General features: G+C 31.4%; 1 protein-coding gene across 1 annotated transcript; it reads left to right on the forward strand.

Annotated features, from left to right (window-relative positions):
• Positions 1-645: 645 nt before the first annotated feature.
• Positions 646-3,098, forward strand: LOC123657440 (glucose dehydrogenase [FAD, quinone]-like). The gene is made up of 4 exons (XM_045592983.1): positions 646-650; positions 769-890; positions 1,284-1,417; positions 1,536-3,098. Exons 1-4 carry the CDS (start codon positions 646-648, stop codon positions 3,096-3,098), a joined length of 1,824 nt encoding a protein of 607 aa, XP_045448939.1.
• Positions 3,099-16,913: the final 13,815 nt, after the last annotated feature.

Raw genomic sequence — 16,913 nt, forward strand, 5'->3', positions numbered from 1 at the left:
CTTGACCATTTTTTCGTCGACCTTCGTTATATTAAGCCGTATAACTTTTCACTGGGCTTACCGATTTTGATGATTTTTACTTTTATTGAAAGCTAATACTTGTTGTGTGGTTTCATTTAAATATAATCGAGATATATTGAGTAGTTTTTGAGTAATCTTTAATGACGCGTATTTATAAGACGGTGCGTACTTTGCCGCAACGCTATCTGAATTAGTTAAAACTACTTCCGTGAATATCGATTAAATGATGTTAGGTGGCCACATCTACTATAACGTAGTGAGCTGTTTCAGCTAGGGTACCAGTTTATTATTTATAAATAATTGTAATGATTCTTGTTTTAACTGAAAGCTAATGCTTGTCTTGTAGTCCTATTTTTATTTGATCGAGATCTGATAACTACTTTTGTAATTGAAAACGGTTTTGTTTTCTTTGCGAGCAAACACAATTATTAAATGTTTGTCTTTATGTCTGTACATCTGCCTCGGCTACGGCTAAAATAAAATAGAGGAGGTCACATGGCAACATTTACTTTTTATCCCATAATTCGAACAGGATCGAGATCACGCCGCTTAAAAAAATATGGCTATCCAGATAGAATATCCCAAGCGAACGAAGTTGTGGGTACAAATAGTTCTTAGATAAAAATGAAGTATTATAAAAGTAGTTAGAATATGTAATGTCACATAAGTGGCAAATTGATACCCGATTCTCCTCTCCGTAACTCGTTCTCATATACAAAAAATAATATAAAACTTGTTTATATTTAGCAATGGCAACACTAATTGTTCTACTACAACAGGAGTTGCACCTCAAATATTTGCGTCAGCAATTCATTTCATAGCTGCAACACAATGTTTCATGCCAGAAAATTCATTTCCGTACTATGGAGGTAAGATATAATTGTAAATATATAAAGTTTATTTTTAAAGTAATTAAAATAATAAAACAAGTAACGGTCCTTTAAAAAGTTTTTTTTGATTGCATGTTTTCTTATCGAATTTGAGTCTCGATTTTTTAGCTGTAGTACTCTAAGATAGGAGCTGTAGTTACGACAAAATAGTATTATTATAATCCAGCTCAATACAAAATCGAGCAGATATAAAAAAATCGAGAGCTGATTACTTTTAAGGAATCATGTATCATTACTAAATCATACAATCATACTCTATGTAAGTTAAAAGGAAATTACTGTAATAAGAAAGGTCGTAAAACACTAAAATATTTAAAAAATAACAAAAAACTACGTTATAACATTTGTTATACGAATAACATTTGATTACAGATAACGACACCTATGATTTCATCATCGTTGGTGGAGGTTCAGCTGGAAGCGTAGTTGCAAACCGACTCAGTGAAAACAAAGCTTGGAAAATATTACTTCTTGAAGCAGGGCCCGAGCCTCCAATCGAATCTGATGTAAGTACAACCTCTCTAACTAATATTACTTGTAATGTTTAGCTTATTTTACGCACCTTTATTTAGCATTGACTGATTCTATTCTGTAAATAAAATAAGTTGAATATTGTTGTTGCAGATACCGTCCATGACCCCAACTCTTTTCCAATCTAAATATAGTTGGCAATATTTTACTCAGAATGATGGAATACGGCATCAAGCATTTAAAACTGGTTCTGTGTTTTGGCCACGCGGTAAAATGTTAGGAGGAAGTAGTTCAATGAATGGAATGATCTATATCAGAGGTAGAAATCGTGACTTTCAAAAATGGAAAGATGATGGTAATCCAAGTTGGTCTCCACAAAATGTTAACTTTTATTTTAAAAAAGCAGAAAGTTTTCAAAACTACAAGCTACTGCAGAATCCTTATGTAAGAAATACATATGGAATTCACGGTCCACAAGTTATTAACTCATTCAACCTTACATACAGGGATACTACCTCTCACGTTTTAGAATCTTGGGATTTTATGGGCTTTAAACGCGTAAATGACATTAACGCAGCAACATTTAAAGGATTAGGTATATGCGGTATTTTTGCTGCAACGGCTGCAAATGGTCAACGATATAGCACATACAAATCATATTTAGAATCAATAAAGAATAGAGAAAATTTAAAAATTGTTACGAATGCCTTCGTAACAAAAATTTTAATAAATGATGATAAAAAGTCATATGGAGTCCAAGCGAATATTTTAGGGGAACCAAAAACTTTTTATGCAAAAAAAGAAATTATAATCAGCACAGGAACGATAAATACTCCACAGTTGTTAATGTTATCTGGAATTGGACCTAAAGACCATTTAACATCTATGAACATTTCCTGTAAGGTCAATCTACCAGGAGTAGGTAAAAATTTACATGATCACATCAGTGTTCCTATTCTTATATACGGCGATGAGCCTGGGGAAGAGAATCAAGCAGAGCGATTATTTGAAGTCTTACAGTACATGTATAACAAAACTGGATATCTTGGGCAAAATAATTTTAGCGATATCACGGTATTATTTTCACGTAATCAAAGTGTAGGATATCCGGAATTCCAAAGTCTTTTACACATTTTCGGAAAAAAATCGCAATCGATCCAACATCTTTTTGCAATGTATGAAGACTATATACGAAATTCTTTTATAAAACCAAATCTAAATAAATCTCTATATTCGTTTGAATTCCATCTCTTACATCCAATTTCGAGGGGTTCAATATATTTAAAATCATCAGATCCCTACGATTACCCAATAATTAATGCTAATTATTTTGGTGAAGGCAAAGATTTACAAGACACAATCGACGGTATAAAAATGCTCACGAAGGTAGTAAAAACTCCATATTTTAAATCTATAAATGCCTTTGTTCATAGAGTAAATATATCTGCCTGTAATAAATATGTTTTTGAGAGCGATTCGTACTGGAAATGCTACGTTATTAACACGAGTGCGACAGTATACCATCCGGTCGGTACAGCGAAAATGGGGCCTAATCCAAAAGATTCGGTTGTAAACGACTCCTTGAAAGTCCACGGAGTAAAAGGATTACGAGTTGTAGATGCTAGTATAATGCCTACGATTACTAGTGGAAATACGAATGCTCCAACGATTATGATTGGTGAAATGGGCTCCGATATGATTAAATTTGACCATTAGATGTTTTAAAATATATTTAGGTAAGAAAATCATCATAATTATTATTTTTATATTTATTTTTATATCTATTACGATTTTGGGTATTCTTAATAGGCCCAGAATTAAGGTTGATGGAATGTGCTCGAAAACTATGTCCCTAATCAATCCCCAGGTTCAGTAATGTTACCCATGTTATTTATTCTGCAGTTATCGATATGTGCAAATCGCTAATATTTTTCGCTAACTTGCTACGCAAATGACTAAACAAATGATAACCTATATGGAAGAATTAATAAAATTTGTTTGAAAATCCGTTATTTCTGGAGTTAGAGGCTTTAAACTTTTTTGAAGTTTTTAAAATCGAGGCAAAATCACTCACATCAAAATCATTGACATTTCATATAAAATTGTGTCTTATTGTTTTATAGCTTTTACCATTAATTTATTTTTTATTCTTGATATAATTTTTACACCTCAATATTTTATCTTAGACGTTTTCCTGTCATATCGAAAGTAGAAAACTTTTGAAGCATGAAACGTTTGAAAACTATATATCGTAAAATAGGAAATTAGTTCGTATTACTGATGTTACTTAAAAATGGCTTGAGAACTTTAATATAATTTGGGGGTTTTCTAGCGTAGAGTACGTATATAGATATCTTTTCCCTAAAGGTCGGCAACGCACCCGCAACTCCTCTTATGTTGCAGACTCTGATTGTTATAAAAATATATATGTATAAATAAAACCTTTTTTTAATCACAGGCAGTGGGAAAAACATTGTAAAAAAATAAATGCACATCCAGTCAGTAAGTTAAGGGCATGGCTTATGAAAAGTCCGGTAAAAAAAATTAATAATAAAATACGAAACATTTTTGAATATCGTATCAAAAATTGACCGCTCTAGCGGGGTTCGAACCCGCGTCTCCGACTGACCGTATCGTTTAGAATTCCTAATGTGTGGGTAACACAAAAATAAAATCGTAGATATTAAAAATAGCACGGTGTAGTCTCCTGTCAAAGATTTTCATTGTAATATGAAACTTTGAATAGTTACGGGTTTCTGTAAAGAGGTCACTATAGACGGCGCCACGGTTCGCTTAAACCGAATAGAAAAATCATCATATCAAAAATTTCGATCTAGCGGGTACATCGTTCCATTGCTTAATTGGCTAGAGCGCCGACACGGTCAGTCAGAGACGCGGTTCGAACCCCGCAGGAGCGGTAAATTTTTGATATGATATTCAAAAATGTTTAGAATTCCTAATGTGTGGGTAACACAAAAATAAAATCGTAGATAATAAAATACGATTTGTAAATGAAACGTGATTTTAACAATAACCGATATAAGAGATTCTGCCTAACCTTTGACTGCGCTAACCTTTTAAACTGGAGTTTGATGTTAAACTTATATTTCGATGCCGGGTAGCTCATACCATGCAATTTCTGTCAACTTTCCTTCAGTTTAAAAAAATCCCATAAACTATTACCATCAAACTTCAAAGTGATAATAATAATAATACTTTATTTTTTTCCCAAATAAAAAAAATACATTTGTACTTAAATGTAGTTACAAAGCAATGCCACAGTAATTATATTTAGGATGCCTCTGCTGCCATACTAGGAAAACCTGTGTTATTATGTTATGTATTTACATGTCCTTATTTAAATGTTTACTGAAGATAAAACTAAACCACATGATAAAATGAAGATGTTTACCGTAGTATTTTAAAAATAATAAACATTAATTTTAGTTAAACGCATGATATTTAATTGTAGCCTGAGAACTAAGTAGATATAGATAGATAGTAGATATAGATAGTAGACGTAGATAGCCTATGTAAAAATCGTCTTACCTGTAAGTACCACTTTAAAAAAAAGCGTCCATAACTTGAACTGTAATGGGAAAAGATTCAATTATTTTTTAAAGACTCGGTATATAATAAATAATAAAAAAAATGTATATGCAATTCACACACGGCAGAAGTGAAACTTCTAAAAAGTCGTGGGATGATAGGTCGTTGCGAATTGTTCTATCGACGATGACCACGGTCTCGTGAAAAAGGTCGTAAGTGGTATGGAAACATATTTCATAGCGTTTACGACCTTAGTAGCAGCAATGTATTGTATCTCATTATCTTCCATACATACATATAGTTATGTGTTTGTTTCTTTATCGTGACGAATTATCTTTCATCAAGTTTCAAATCAGATCGACGATTCTAAAGAAGTTTTACTTCAAATTTTAGATTTTTTAGCGTAATTTTTATTTGAACTAAATTATTCAGATGTACGAAATTATAGAATGACAACATGAGATTATGTGGATTGCATTTATTTTAACCTTTACGTTTTTTACATTTATTTATTTACTATCTCTATGTGCTACTAATACATCACGTACAACTAAAGAAAATATATATTTTTTTGCGGTGCATTAAAAAAAATTATAGCATTTACTGTACAAGGCAATATCTAACTACATCATCAAAGTAAAATAAATGATTTCGAGGGCAAGTTCACTGCCTTTTGTTGTACAACTTTACTCCATCAGACCTTACCATAGAATTTTTGTGTTGCGTTCTCCTTCCACAGGATTTTATTTATTTTTATCCAAGATATTGGTACATTTAATTTTTTTTCCTAATATATATATATATATAAAAGAAAATAATAGTAAGGTACTTAAAATTTTAATTAATAAGTTAATTTTTTGTATAGTAACAGAAGTAAAAGTAAGAATTTCCAATTTAACATTTTTTAACGAAAACCAGTGTAACCCAACAAAAGATCCTGTTTTTTTGCGAGAAATAAACATTGTTTTATAACTGAATCAATTATTTTAGAACTCTCCGTCTAACTCTTAAAAAATGTCATCCATATTGTTGCCAAATAATTATACAAAATAAAAATTTGATTATATCTTTAATTTTTTTTCGTTTAACTACGTTTACTGTTATCAACTTTTACCCTTAATACTATTTGTAAGTTATCAACTGAAAAACGTTAATGACTTAACCTTGTATCATTTTAATTTGCTATTTATTTTTTTAACATTTTATGTTACTGCATTTTTTTATCTTAATTGTAATTTAATTGCAAATATTATATGACCGAATAATTTGATGGCCTTTTTAATACAAGATAAGACAAAATTAACATTTTAAGTATATGTTTATTATCGGCAGTGATTTTAGTATGACTACTTATTAAGACTTTCAATTATGAGGAATTTAATTAGATTGTTCTTCCTTCACTTTTTGAAATAAATCTTATTATGTGGTTTTTTATAGTGTAGCTATAAAATTAATTTATATAATTGATAGTATTATAAAAACAAAGGTAGATAGGTGCAATTGCATCTATCTCAATTTGTATTGAAACAGCTAAAACTCGGTTAATAATAATCGTTAAGGTCAAAAATGTTTCAAAATTGAAATTGTAATCTTACTCCAACTTACAATTGAAAGGCTAAAGCCAAAGAAACAAACTTTACTATAACAAGTGCATAAATGTTATGAAACGGTTCCTACTTAAACCTAAATAATTTATAGTAGTACTCGGATTAACACAAATTCTTATTCTAAGTGCTATATTCCAATGCTACGATTTTATCTTTGTTACATAATATAGTGTTTTTCAATAAATTCGAGTATATTGTGGTGGGCATGCAATTTCTTATGGTGATATCTGTGAAGTCTTTTGTATTCAGTTAAGTAGGTATTTATGCCAAATCATCATGGCAAGTTACACGATTGTAGAGCACTTCCAAACGGGAAAAATTTATTATCAACGTAATGTAGTAGTATAAGCTGTTTGGCTACGGCAATAAAGAATATAGCCACCTCCTTTCTTCCCGTGAATGTTGTAAGTAAGAGGCGACTAGGGGATAACACAGTTCCATTACCACCTTGGAACTTACAAAGCCGACCAATGCCGGGATAACCATCCATCATCTGTTGGCTTTGAAATACACAGGCCGAAGACGGGCAGCAGCGTCTTCGGTGCGACAAAGCCAACCCTGCGGTCACCAACCCACCTGCCCAGCGTGGTGACTACATGAGGCAACACACATGAGTTCACGCCATGTTTTTGGCGCGAACTTGTGGAGGCCTATGTCCAACAGTGGACTGCGATAGGCTGAAGTAATGAGTAGTGTAGTCTAGTCGGTCTCGATTTCTAGAACAGTGTGAACGTGAAATTTAGTAAAGAGAGAAAATTTTATAAACAAAATTATACGGAGCAAAAATTTTAAAATTTTCTTCAATTTTCGAAACAAAAACACTCAATCTTTGCCCAGAAAAAGTTGAGCCAGAGTTCTGTGTACACAAATAAAAATCCTTCGATGATATAGTTGGAGAATAAAATCGAGAAATTTTGAAAGGAAACAGGAGAAGGAAAAAAATAAAAGTTATGAATAACTTGCAGAGGCTTTGTTAATGAAACGTAGCTCCTGGATATTTCAGAAACAACTAAGCTTCAGATATGAATTGACTTAGCTTGGAATTTTATACCAAATGATAGCAAACATAATCACTTAGAGTCACGAAGTATGAAATGTAAAATTTACTTAATACTTTCAGGTATATAATAAGCGTGAAACATATGCCGTCAGTTAATTACGCGTCCTTTACCCATTGCGCTATCAACAGGAAGCAATATTCATAAAAGCAATTCCGAAGTTAGGAAATATTTATTACCGCGGATAACGCCCAGGTTTTTACGGGCGTTAATGCTGAATAATGAGCCTAATAGCGGCACCTCCAGGCATTGAAAAGAAAATTATTTCGAGCAATGCTTTGACCCTCCTAATGACGTCATTTGCCTCCATCATCTCCATCTATATAAAAGATATCATGACACACTATTTTTAGTAATAATTGCGGCTATCTACGCTATCTAGAACCTATTGATTGGTTCCACTGTAATGATAAATTTGGGTTCTTTCAAATTGTAAGTTAAAAAAAAGTTTTAATTAAGCTCCTCACACTAAACGATCTCCAGTAAGATGAGGTCTTTTGAACTAAATACAAACTAAAACATCTAGAATATGTTAAAAATCTGTATGTTAAACAAACATGAAAACCTGCTTCGCCTTAATATTATTCGAGGTCTTAGTATTGCTACTAGTACCAGAGAATTTTGTACGGTTACAATTTAAGAATGTAGGTTTTAATTCAAATCATTGCGGAATCTAGATTTTTTTTCTTGGACTACTCTTAACAGTACCAGTTTGTGCAATGAAAGATTTATTAAAATTAATGAAGGTTTTTTAAATAATTGCCAAAAAAAAACTGAAAGTTTAGATCAATACATGTACCTAACACAGTTACACTAATAATATTAAAATTCTATTCGTGTAGTTTTATTCAAGTTTATGTGTTTCGTTATCCAATGTAACAAAATAGTATTAGCTTTAGGTATGAGTACACAAATAGGTCAACGGTTATAAAAGGTATATATAGATAATAAAAATGTAATGAAATATCGCCACAAAGAGAACATCAAGTAAGACATTTTTATAATTACACATACATACATTTCTCATAGATTTAGTATAAATAATGATTAATAGTTAATATAGGACAACTTTCTTGGTGTGGGGATGTGGAAAGTTACATTAACGCTATCGGCTGCAGTATCGATTCACGTTGAAAGCAGATATTTACATTTGCACATATTTGCTCTAGATTGATTGTTTTTCTCACTTCGGCCATTTCAATTTTTTATCGGGTGTAAAGACACTTCAATTTATGCTTTCAAGGACATACTAAGGAATCATCTTTTCTCCGAAATGATGAACCTCTCATAATTGTTGTACTCTCAATGTATATATTTATGTATGTATGTATATGTGTATGTATGTATTTTTGAATATATGTATGTATGTATTGCATGTAACTGTGCATGCAGTTAAATATATATGTATTTTATATAACTAATTTTGAACGTATATAGTACAAAATAAGTATATGGCTTTTTTATTATTTTTAACCTTTTTTACAGTTTTTTTTTTTTACTTTATCACTCTTGCGTTTATGAGTCCCGCGGTAACATGATTTCTCAGCACCATGGGTAGACTGGTCTTAGAGAGATCTCATATAGAGATAAGTTCGCCCTTGCCAACATCCTTGGTAAAAATGATTTGTGATTATGTTTTTTTTTAAGTGCAATAAAGAATATATAATAAAGATATATTGATTATTTCATTTGAAAACTGGTGTTTGTCGTATTGTTCCATTTAAATTTGAGTGAGACCTGGCGAGTAGAATTTGAGTTATAGTTAATAATGCGTATCTATATTATTATTTTTTAACCGACTTCAAAAAAAGGAGGAGGTTACTTAATGGTTCTATGATAAGAAAACCAGGATCTGATGATGGGATCCCAGAGCAATCGAGAGAAACCCTTGAAAATCCGCATTACTTTTTACTGGGAGTATCGATTTTGATGATTTTTAATTTAATCAAAAGCCGACGTTTATCATGTGGTCACATTTAAATTTCATCGAGATCTGATTACAACTTTTGGAGTAATCTTTGATCATGCCTATTACTTGACTATTTTTTCATCTATTACCTACATTGTATTACTTGTCGATGTAATTGAAGTCGGTATTTTTTCGTTTGCCAACAAACACAATTATTGAAGTGTAACTTCTTTCGGCGCATGAGAACGGATGAAACGCAATAATAATAATAATAGCGTCACGACGATGTGCAACATTTTTGTCGAACAACAGAGCCACCTAACGTGTACTATAGAAACTACAAATGTATTATTTTATTTAAAAACATTAATATCGTAAGTATTACATTGCAAACTAACTAGATGGCGCTGGAACAGAGGTCTAAAGCTTTAGATTTGTATAAATATAATGAGACTTAAAAATTAGTTTTGAGTTTCGTATTACTTGTTGATGTAAACAAAAGTCGGTTTCATTACTCCTACAATATGGATAATTGGGTATCAAATCAAAGAACATGTTGAGAAAGCTGTCCAGCGCTAAATAAAAGGTAAAAAATAAGTTAAAAGTGAAAAAAAAAACAAAAAAACAGGCTTTTATTAAAATTAAGTAGGTAAAAAAATTAACTTTTCCTTTGAAACTCTTAATATCAACATATAACGTCATAATACAATTTACATGATAAAAAAAATCTTGTCGCAAAATATTCTTATATATGTAGATAAATAAGTAAATTAAATAATTTATTAGTCAATATATATATATATATATATATATATATATAGTTTTGACTAGCTCGATAGCGCAGTTTTTAGTGGCCCTGCTGCCTGCCTGCGCGGGTTGCGGGTTCGATTCAAGCCTGAATCTGGGTGTAATATTTGTATTTATATATTTATATATGTAATATTTCTATGTATGTATTTCTTAAAAAACTTAATTTCTTAAAATGCTTACCATAGGAACAGACGACCATGTGTGTATGTTACAAGATATTAATTTATTTATATTTCAATATAAATTTAATTAATATAATGAAAACATTAAAACTTTGACCACATAATGGAAATATGAAATACAAACACGAAACGTCATTAAAATTTTAGGTAAAACCTGAGCTTTATTTGTTGACTATAAACAGATCCCATCACGCAACAAAACTGTAATCTGTTGGTTATGCAAACAAGGACAGTTTAAAGTCGTTATAAAATATGTTTTATCTATTGAAAATTACGCTTTTGACAAAATACGATCTTATCTACTTTGGGATAAAGTCTGTTTTAAGGCTGAAAGATAATTTAATTTCTCACCACACTTATGTATTCCACGGTAGCGCTTAGAAGGGTGGACATTAGAACTACCTTGTGGCCAATAGTATTGGTTCAGACAAAGAACTTATAAGCCGAGGTTAACGTATTAGATAAGTTATGCCCTATAAGAGTTCTAGATTTGAAAAATATTGCATTTTTGAATTTATTGATGTCACTTGGAAAGTCGCTCAGATTTTTGCTGACTATTTGCTGAAACATTCATATTTGTTCACTGGAGCATTAATAAATTCTTCAGTAACGCGGCGAATATTTTATTTATTAGTGTATCAATATAAATTGAGATAGGGGAAAAGCCAGATAGTTGTTGCATCGATGGTGTAAATGCCAAAAGTTTCGAAAGCACAATGTTAAACTTATTGATTTTATTAGAGTTTCATCATAATCGGAAGTGCCCCCTTTGCTGGCCTGGATGCCACATACGCCATTGGAGAAGCCGCTCGTACTTTGTCGAGGCGTATCTTTGAAGAGCGTTGAAATTATATTTGTAAGTAATCTGTCTTGAATATTTTTATTACTGATGGAGATTTTACTAAAAAATATATTTTTGCATGCATTGGGGCTTAAATTATTTAATATATAATTATATAAATAATAAATATATTATATAATATATTATTCACATGTCGCGGTGTTTGTTACCAAACGCCTCTGAAGCGGACGGACTAATTTTTATGAAATTTTATGTCCATATTGGGTAAGTCTGAGAATCGGCTATCATCTATTTTTCATACGCCTAAATGATAACCTACCCCTAAACGTATATTTTAATTTTTTGACAAATTTTTAATTTTATTATGATTAAGCATTGAAAAATACACACAACCCTAAATTCTCATAATATATCGAGTCAGCTAGGTAAGGTTCAGTTGTTAAATAATTTTATTTATTTAGCAAATAGAAAGGGCAAGTATCCGTGTTACAAAGGATAGTTGCTGAATTGGCATTTTCACATAGTTGTCCCTAGAGCAACTCTTGGGGCAACTATACGTAAATACTAATTCTTTAACGAGCAAAAACAGATAATTTTCGTTTCTCTTTGTAAACTTTTTTTAAATTACGCTCGCGGGATCTCTTTTCCTTTCTTATCTCGACTATGACGCGTCGTATCTGACGCGTGCTATCCTGAACATACTAACCAATAACTTACGAAACTTGAAAGGCTCTAAAATGTAGTTATTAGATTCTTATTCTTTATTAGATTCTTATTTTTATTGTTGCCAATCCGTTATCGCCGGAATACTAGAATGCTGTCGCTGCTTTACTATATACTTAAAAATCCCCGGGCTCCAGATCTAAAAGAAAAGTTTGTAGTACGTGAATTTGCACTGCGCTCAAATGATATAACTACGCTGCATATATCCATCATATTGCATTCTACAATTGTTGTTTTACAGTACAGTCTTTCAGATTGTCTGGAATGAATCGCTTACCTATACCATTATAAGACCACATAGTATATAGTTTGTGCATAATATTATTTTGTAAGTTTTATTTTTAATATACCTATGTATGTTAACTTGTATGCACAATAAAGTATATTTCTTCTTTTTCTTCTTCTTTTTTATTGTAATTTATCTATATAAATAGAAATGAATGTTGCTAAGCGTATAACTCGAGAATGGCTTGACCAATTCGGCTAATAATACTAAGAAAAATTTAAAAATTGTTTTTTTTTTACTTTTAACTTTTTTCAAAAGTTAGTAGTCTTAAATAAAATAAGAACTTAATAACAAAATGCCTCGTAATAACCTACAAGTGAAAGTCATGTGTTTTGCTGCGCCACATCAGCTGGACAGTAGATAGTTTAGCAAGTGCATTCTAAGATTTGCATAGAAATTAAAAAAAAATCGATCTCGAACCTCAAGACAAAAAAAGCTAACGGAAAAACTAGCAGCTGCCAACCTATGTCATCAATATAAAAAAAGTATACTTAGCTGCATAAATAAAATAATCTACTAGCTACTTATCTAATTATATTTTTGACACTTGTAGAAAAAGGTCATGTCCGTAGTTTGGGAAATGAAATAAAATTGGTTAGAAAAAAAGGCATCAATCCTTACATGTACCAAGTAAGCATGTGCAAGCATGTGCAAGTAAGCAGTGCGTGACAAAAAAGGAAATCGGTGTAAGACAGTTTCAGAGTGGTACCCAAGAGATGGGAAGATAAGTCGTGGAAGATAGTGCATAAGATGGGAGGATGACTTCAAAATGACAGCTGGCTCAAGGTGGAGACGGGTAACTGAGGACAAACCACAGTGGAGATTATTAGAGACAGCGTAGGCCTCCTGCCAAGCCATGCCAAGAGGTACACTGTGATTAGATAGTACCTTATATTAGTTATAAATGATGCAAACGCGTACATCATCTTTAATCTCAAAATAAAGGTCTTTATTATTATTATTATTATTATAAGTACTGTTTATATAAAAAACGGTCTATTATAGAAAATCAATGACCTATGTTTTGATACACACTTTGATTACAAAAATAATAAGTACACATCTTGAATAAAAGAGCTTTTTTGAAAAGTGGCATATTTATCCGGCTTTTAACTTATACGTGTGTATGCTACCGATTTATATGATAAAAAATTATTCCGGTGGCTCATATTTGATTACTAATTTTGTAAAATTGTCTTCAAAGTAAAAATTTCGAATTAGGATACTAAAGTAACAAAAAAAAAAAAAGAAAACAAAAACAGTTCTACAAATATTTAGTTCGATACAGTTAACAACTTAATAAACAGCAAACAATGCTTTGTAATCGTGGAATTCAGAGTAAACTACAAAACGTAGTCCAAATGTATTTTTTGATTCCGCACAATAGACAGATAACAACAATCGAAAATAATGATGAAATAATTAGGGAAGATAACTTTGGACCTTTGCCAACGGGGTGAGTACTCTTCCTTTTTATTACAAAAGGGAGTAACAATACTCATGCTATAAAGCCGAAAATTTGCTTTGTTTGAACATGTTATTATTGATCAAGAGTATAATAATGATATGGATATATGTACATCCTCACGGCTAATATGGGCGTAGCGTAACATCATCCCATATGAGGTATGGCTAAATTTACGTTGATTGACAGATTTTTAAAAGTAGCTTTTACAGATTATCTGCAGAATCTATGTTCTGAAACAGGCCTAGTATTTGTTGTATTAATAATTTGTATAATGAAGATTTAGGGAGAGAAGAGAAGAGCACATAATGGACTTTCATTGAAAAAAAAAATATCTTGACTTCAGTCTTGTTAGACTATTATTTAAAAAAAAAAATGTGCGCGGGTGAAATCACTTAAACTCATCTTACTACTATACAATATTTATTATTTTCTAATATATTAATTAAACTGATATATGTATACAAACGACACCACGTTGACGCAATGGTCACAGCCATGGATGTACCGGTTGCGCTGGCGGTTGTGGGTTCGATCAACGCACATGACAAACATTTATATTGGCCATACAGGTGTTTGCCGTGATCTGGGTGTTTGAGCAGTCCTTGTGGGTCTCTTCACCGTGCCTCGGAGAGCACGTTAAGCTGTCGGTCCCGGTTGTTGTCATGTACACCTGATAGCGATCGTTTCTCATAGTAGGGAATATATCCACCAACCCGCATTGGAGCAGCGTGGTGGATTAAGCTCTGATCCTTCTCCTACATGTGAAAAGAGGCCTATGCTCAGTAGTGGGATATTACAGGTTAAAGCGTATGTATACAAAAACGTAAATTTACTAAAATATGACAATAGTACAAAACACAAAAAATTTTGCTCATGCAGAAAAAAAATTTTTTATTTGCAACTTCAACCACCAGGGGTATTAAAAACTTTGTCAATTTTAACATGACACCTACATTTTGGTCTTGGCAACATTCCAAATGTAAAAATCATATTCTATTTTTAGAAGCAAATTTTAATTAGGTACGATTTACTCGAAGACTGGGTATTTCTTGATTAATTTATATATATATATATATATATATATACATATATATTTTCATTTCTAATTCATATTAATAATGCTTTGAAAATTAACAAGTATATCACGCTAAAGGTGTAGCGGGTTGTACTTAGGGAAGCTTAGCTGTACTTAGGGAAGTATTTGTACATATAGTACAAATGTTTATAGAGTCTGGGTGATTGTGTTTGTTTTCGATGTTTTAAAACAAACTTTTCTAATAAACACTATGTGTGAAGTGTTTCATCGAATTTTTCTATCAGGTATGAAAAGGACATATATTTGAATGTACGATTTGCTTCTAGATATTTAAATATAAGAAATTTTCGGTTAACTAAAACGGTACCTTCAGCAGTATTTAAAAATTAATATTGCATATTCTATTCGTTAGTTTTTATAATTAAAATTCTGTAATTATATAAATCTATACATTAATACGTGAAGCAAAAGCTTTGCACGCCTTTTTTACGAAAATTGCGCGGACGGACACTAATACTTTATATAGAGGAGTGTATAATGCTAATATTTTTTGTCTAATTATGCATAAAGAATACATTAAATCAATTTAAAAAAAACATACACACACTACCATGTATTTGAGACAAACACGTATAAATAATCTTTTTTAATGTTCAAACTTATAATTTAAATTAATTATGGTCGAATTTCGACTAATGGCCGACCACTAGTACACAATTACGTATTATTTCATTATAAAGTAAAAATATAAACACTTTTTTCACTGTCAACAATATTAAAACTTAACTCGATCTAGGTTAGGCTAGGTTATAGTGTAGCGGATGTAATAATGAATGTCAATATTTAAATTTGTAATAAATTATGTATACAATGTATGTGTAATAATTTATTTTAACATCAATATATGCCTTGCTATTTACAATCAATTTAGTAATGCTTATAAGTATGTGACTAAAATCTATACTAATAAATAGAGAACCGGCTTTTTTGTTCGGTGATATTGCGAAAACTACTGAACTGATAAGAATAATACTTATACCATAAGATGTAACGTGTTCCGGAGGTTTTAGTATATAATACGTTGGTGATTATTTATCGCGTAAACAAATATGGACGGACAGAGGTCGAATATGTATAGTTATATGATAAATGTATATTATATAGTACATGAACCTGTGAACTTAAAATTTTGCACTCGAATTTTTTAACCGACTTCAAAAAAAGGAGGTTACTCAATTCGACCGTATATATATATTTTATGTATGCTCGGGGATAACTCTCTCGTTTATGAACCGATTTTGATAATTCTTTTTTTGTTGGAAAGGAGATATCCCTAGTTTGATACCATGATAAGGAAACCAGGATCTGATGATGGGATCCTAGAGAGAATCTAGAGATCGAGGGAAACTCTCCAAAATCCGCATAGCTTTTTACTGGGTGTACCGGTTTTGATGATTATTAATTTAATCGAAAGCCGATGTTTATCATGTGGTCACATTTAAAGTTCATCGAGATTACAACTTTTGGAGTAATCTTTGATAATGCGTATTTATTTGACTATTTTTTCGTCTACCTACGTTGTATTACTTGTCTATATAATTGAAGTCGGTTTTTCTTATTGCTGTTTCAAACCGGTTGCTCTGAATACGACGCAGTAGGTCTACGTTCAGCAGTAAATATCCGATGAATGATACGATGTAGAGTTTTAAACGTATCACTTAAAACATATTACAATATGTCATCTTTAAATAAAAACAATTTTAAATAAAAACGCCAAATTTTCATTAGACGTAGTTCGTGCATTTTTATGTTTTTAAAATTTCTCATACTGTGCTTATTGTTATTTGATAATAATATAATCATATTTTATATTAAATATTAAGTAAAAGTGATACAATGAAAATATATATTGTCTCGAGAGTAAACCGTACTTGCCTCGACTTCCAAATATCGACGTTACAGGTGCAATGTCCCTCGCCATATTGTGGTTCTTCTGGTCAAGCGTGTCCCGCAATTTAATGATGTTTATTGGTACATCCGGTGACAAAAGTACATTGATGCTTTGTTTGGTTATTTTACTTAACATAGCTTATAACCTGGT

The sequence above is a fragment of the Melitaea cinxia genome, chromosome 10 (assembly GCF_905220565.1).
Source record: "Melitaea cinxia chromosome 10, ilMelCinx1.1, whole genome shotgun sequence".
Lineage (NCBI taxonomy): Eukaryota > Metazoa > Arthropoda > Insecta > Lepidoptera > Nymphalidae > Melitaea > Melitaea cinxia.

What these genes read in the sequence shown, in the direction of transcription:
- LOC123657440 (XM_045592983.1), top strand. An exon ending in TTCATTTCCGTACTATGGAG is followed by an intron (nt 891 to 1,283) that starts GTAAGATATAAT and finishes ATTTGATTACAG; the next exon opens with ATAACGACACCTATGATTTC. An exon ending in AGCCTCCAATCGAATCTGAT is followed by an intron (nt 1,418 to 1,535) that starts GTAAGTACAACC and finishes TTGTTGTTGCAG; the next exon opens with ATACCGTCCATGACCCCAAC.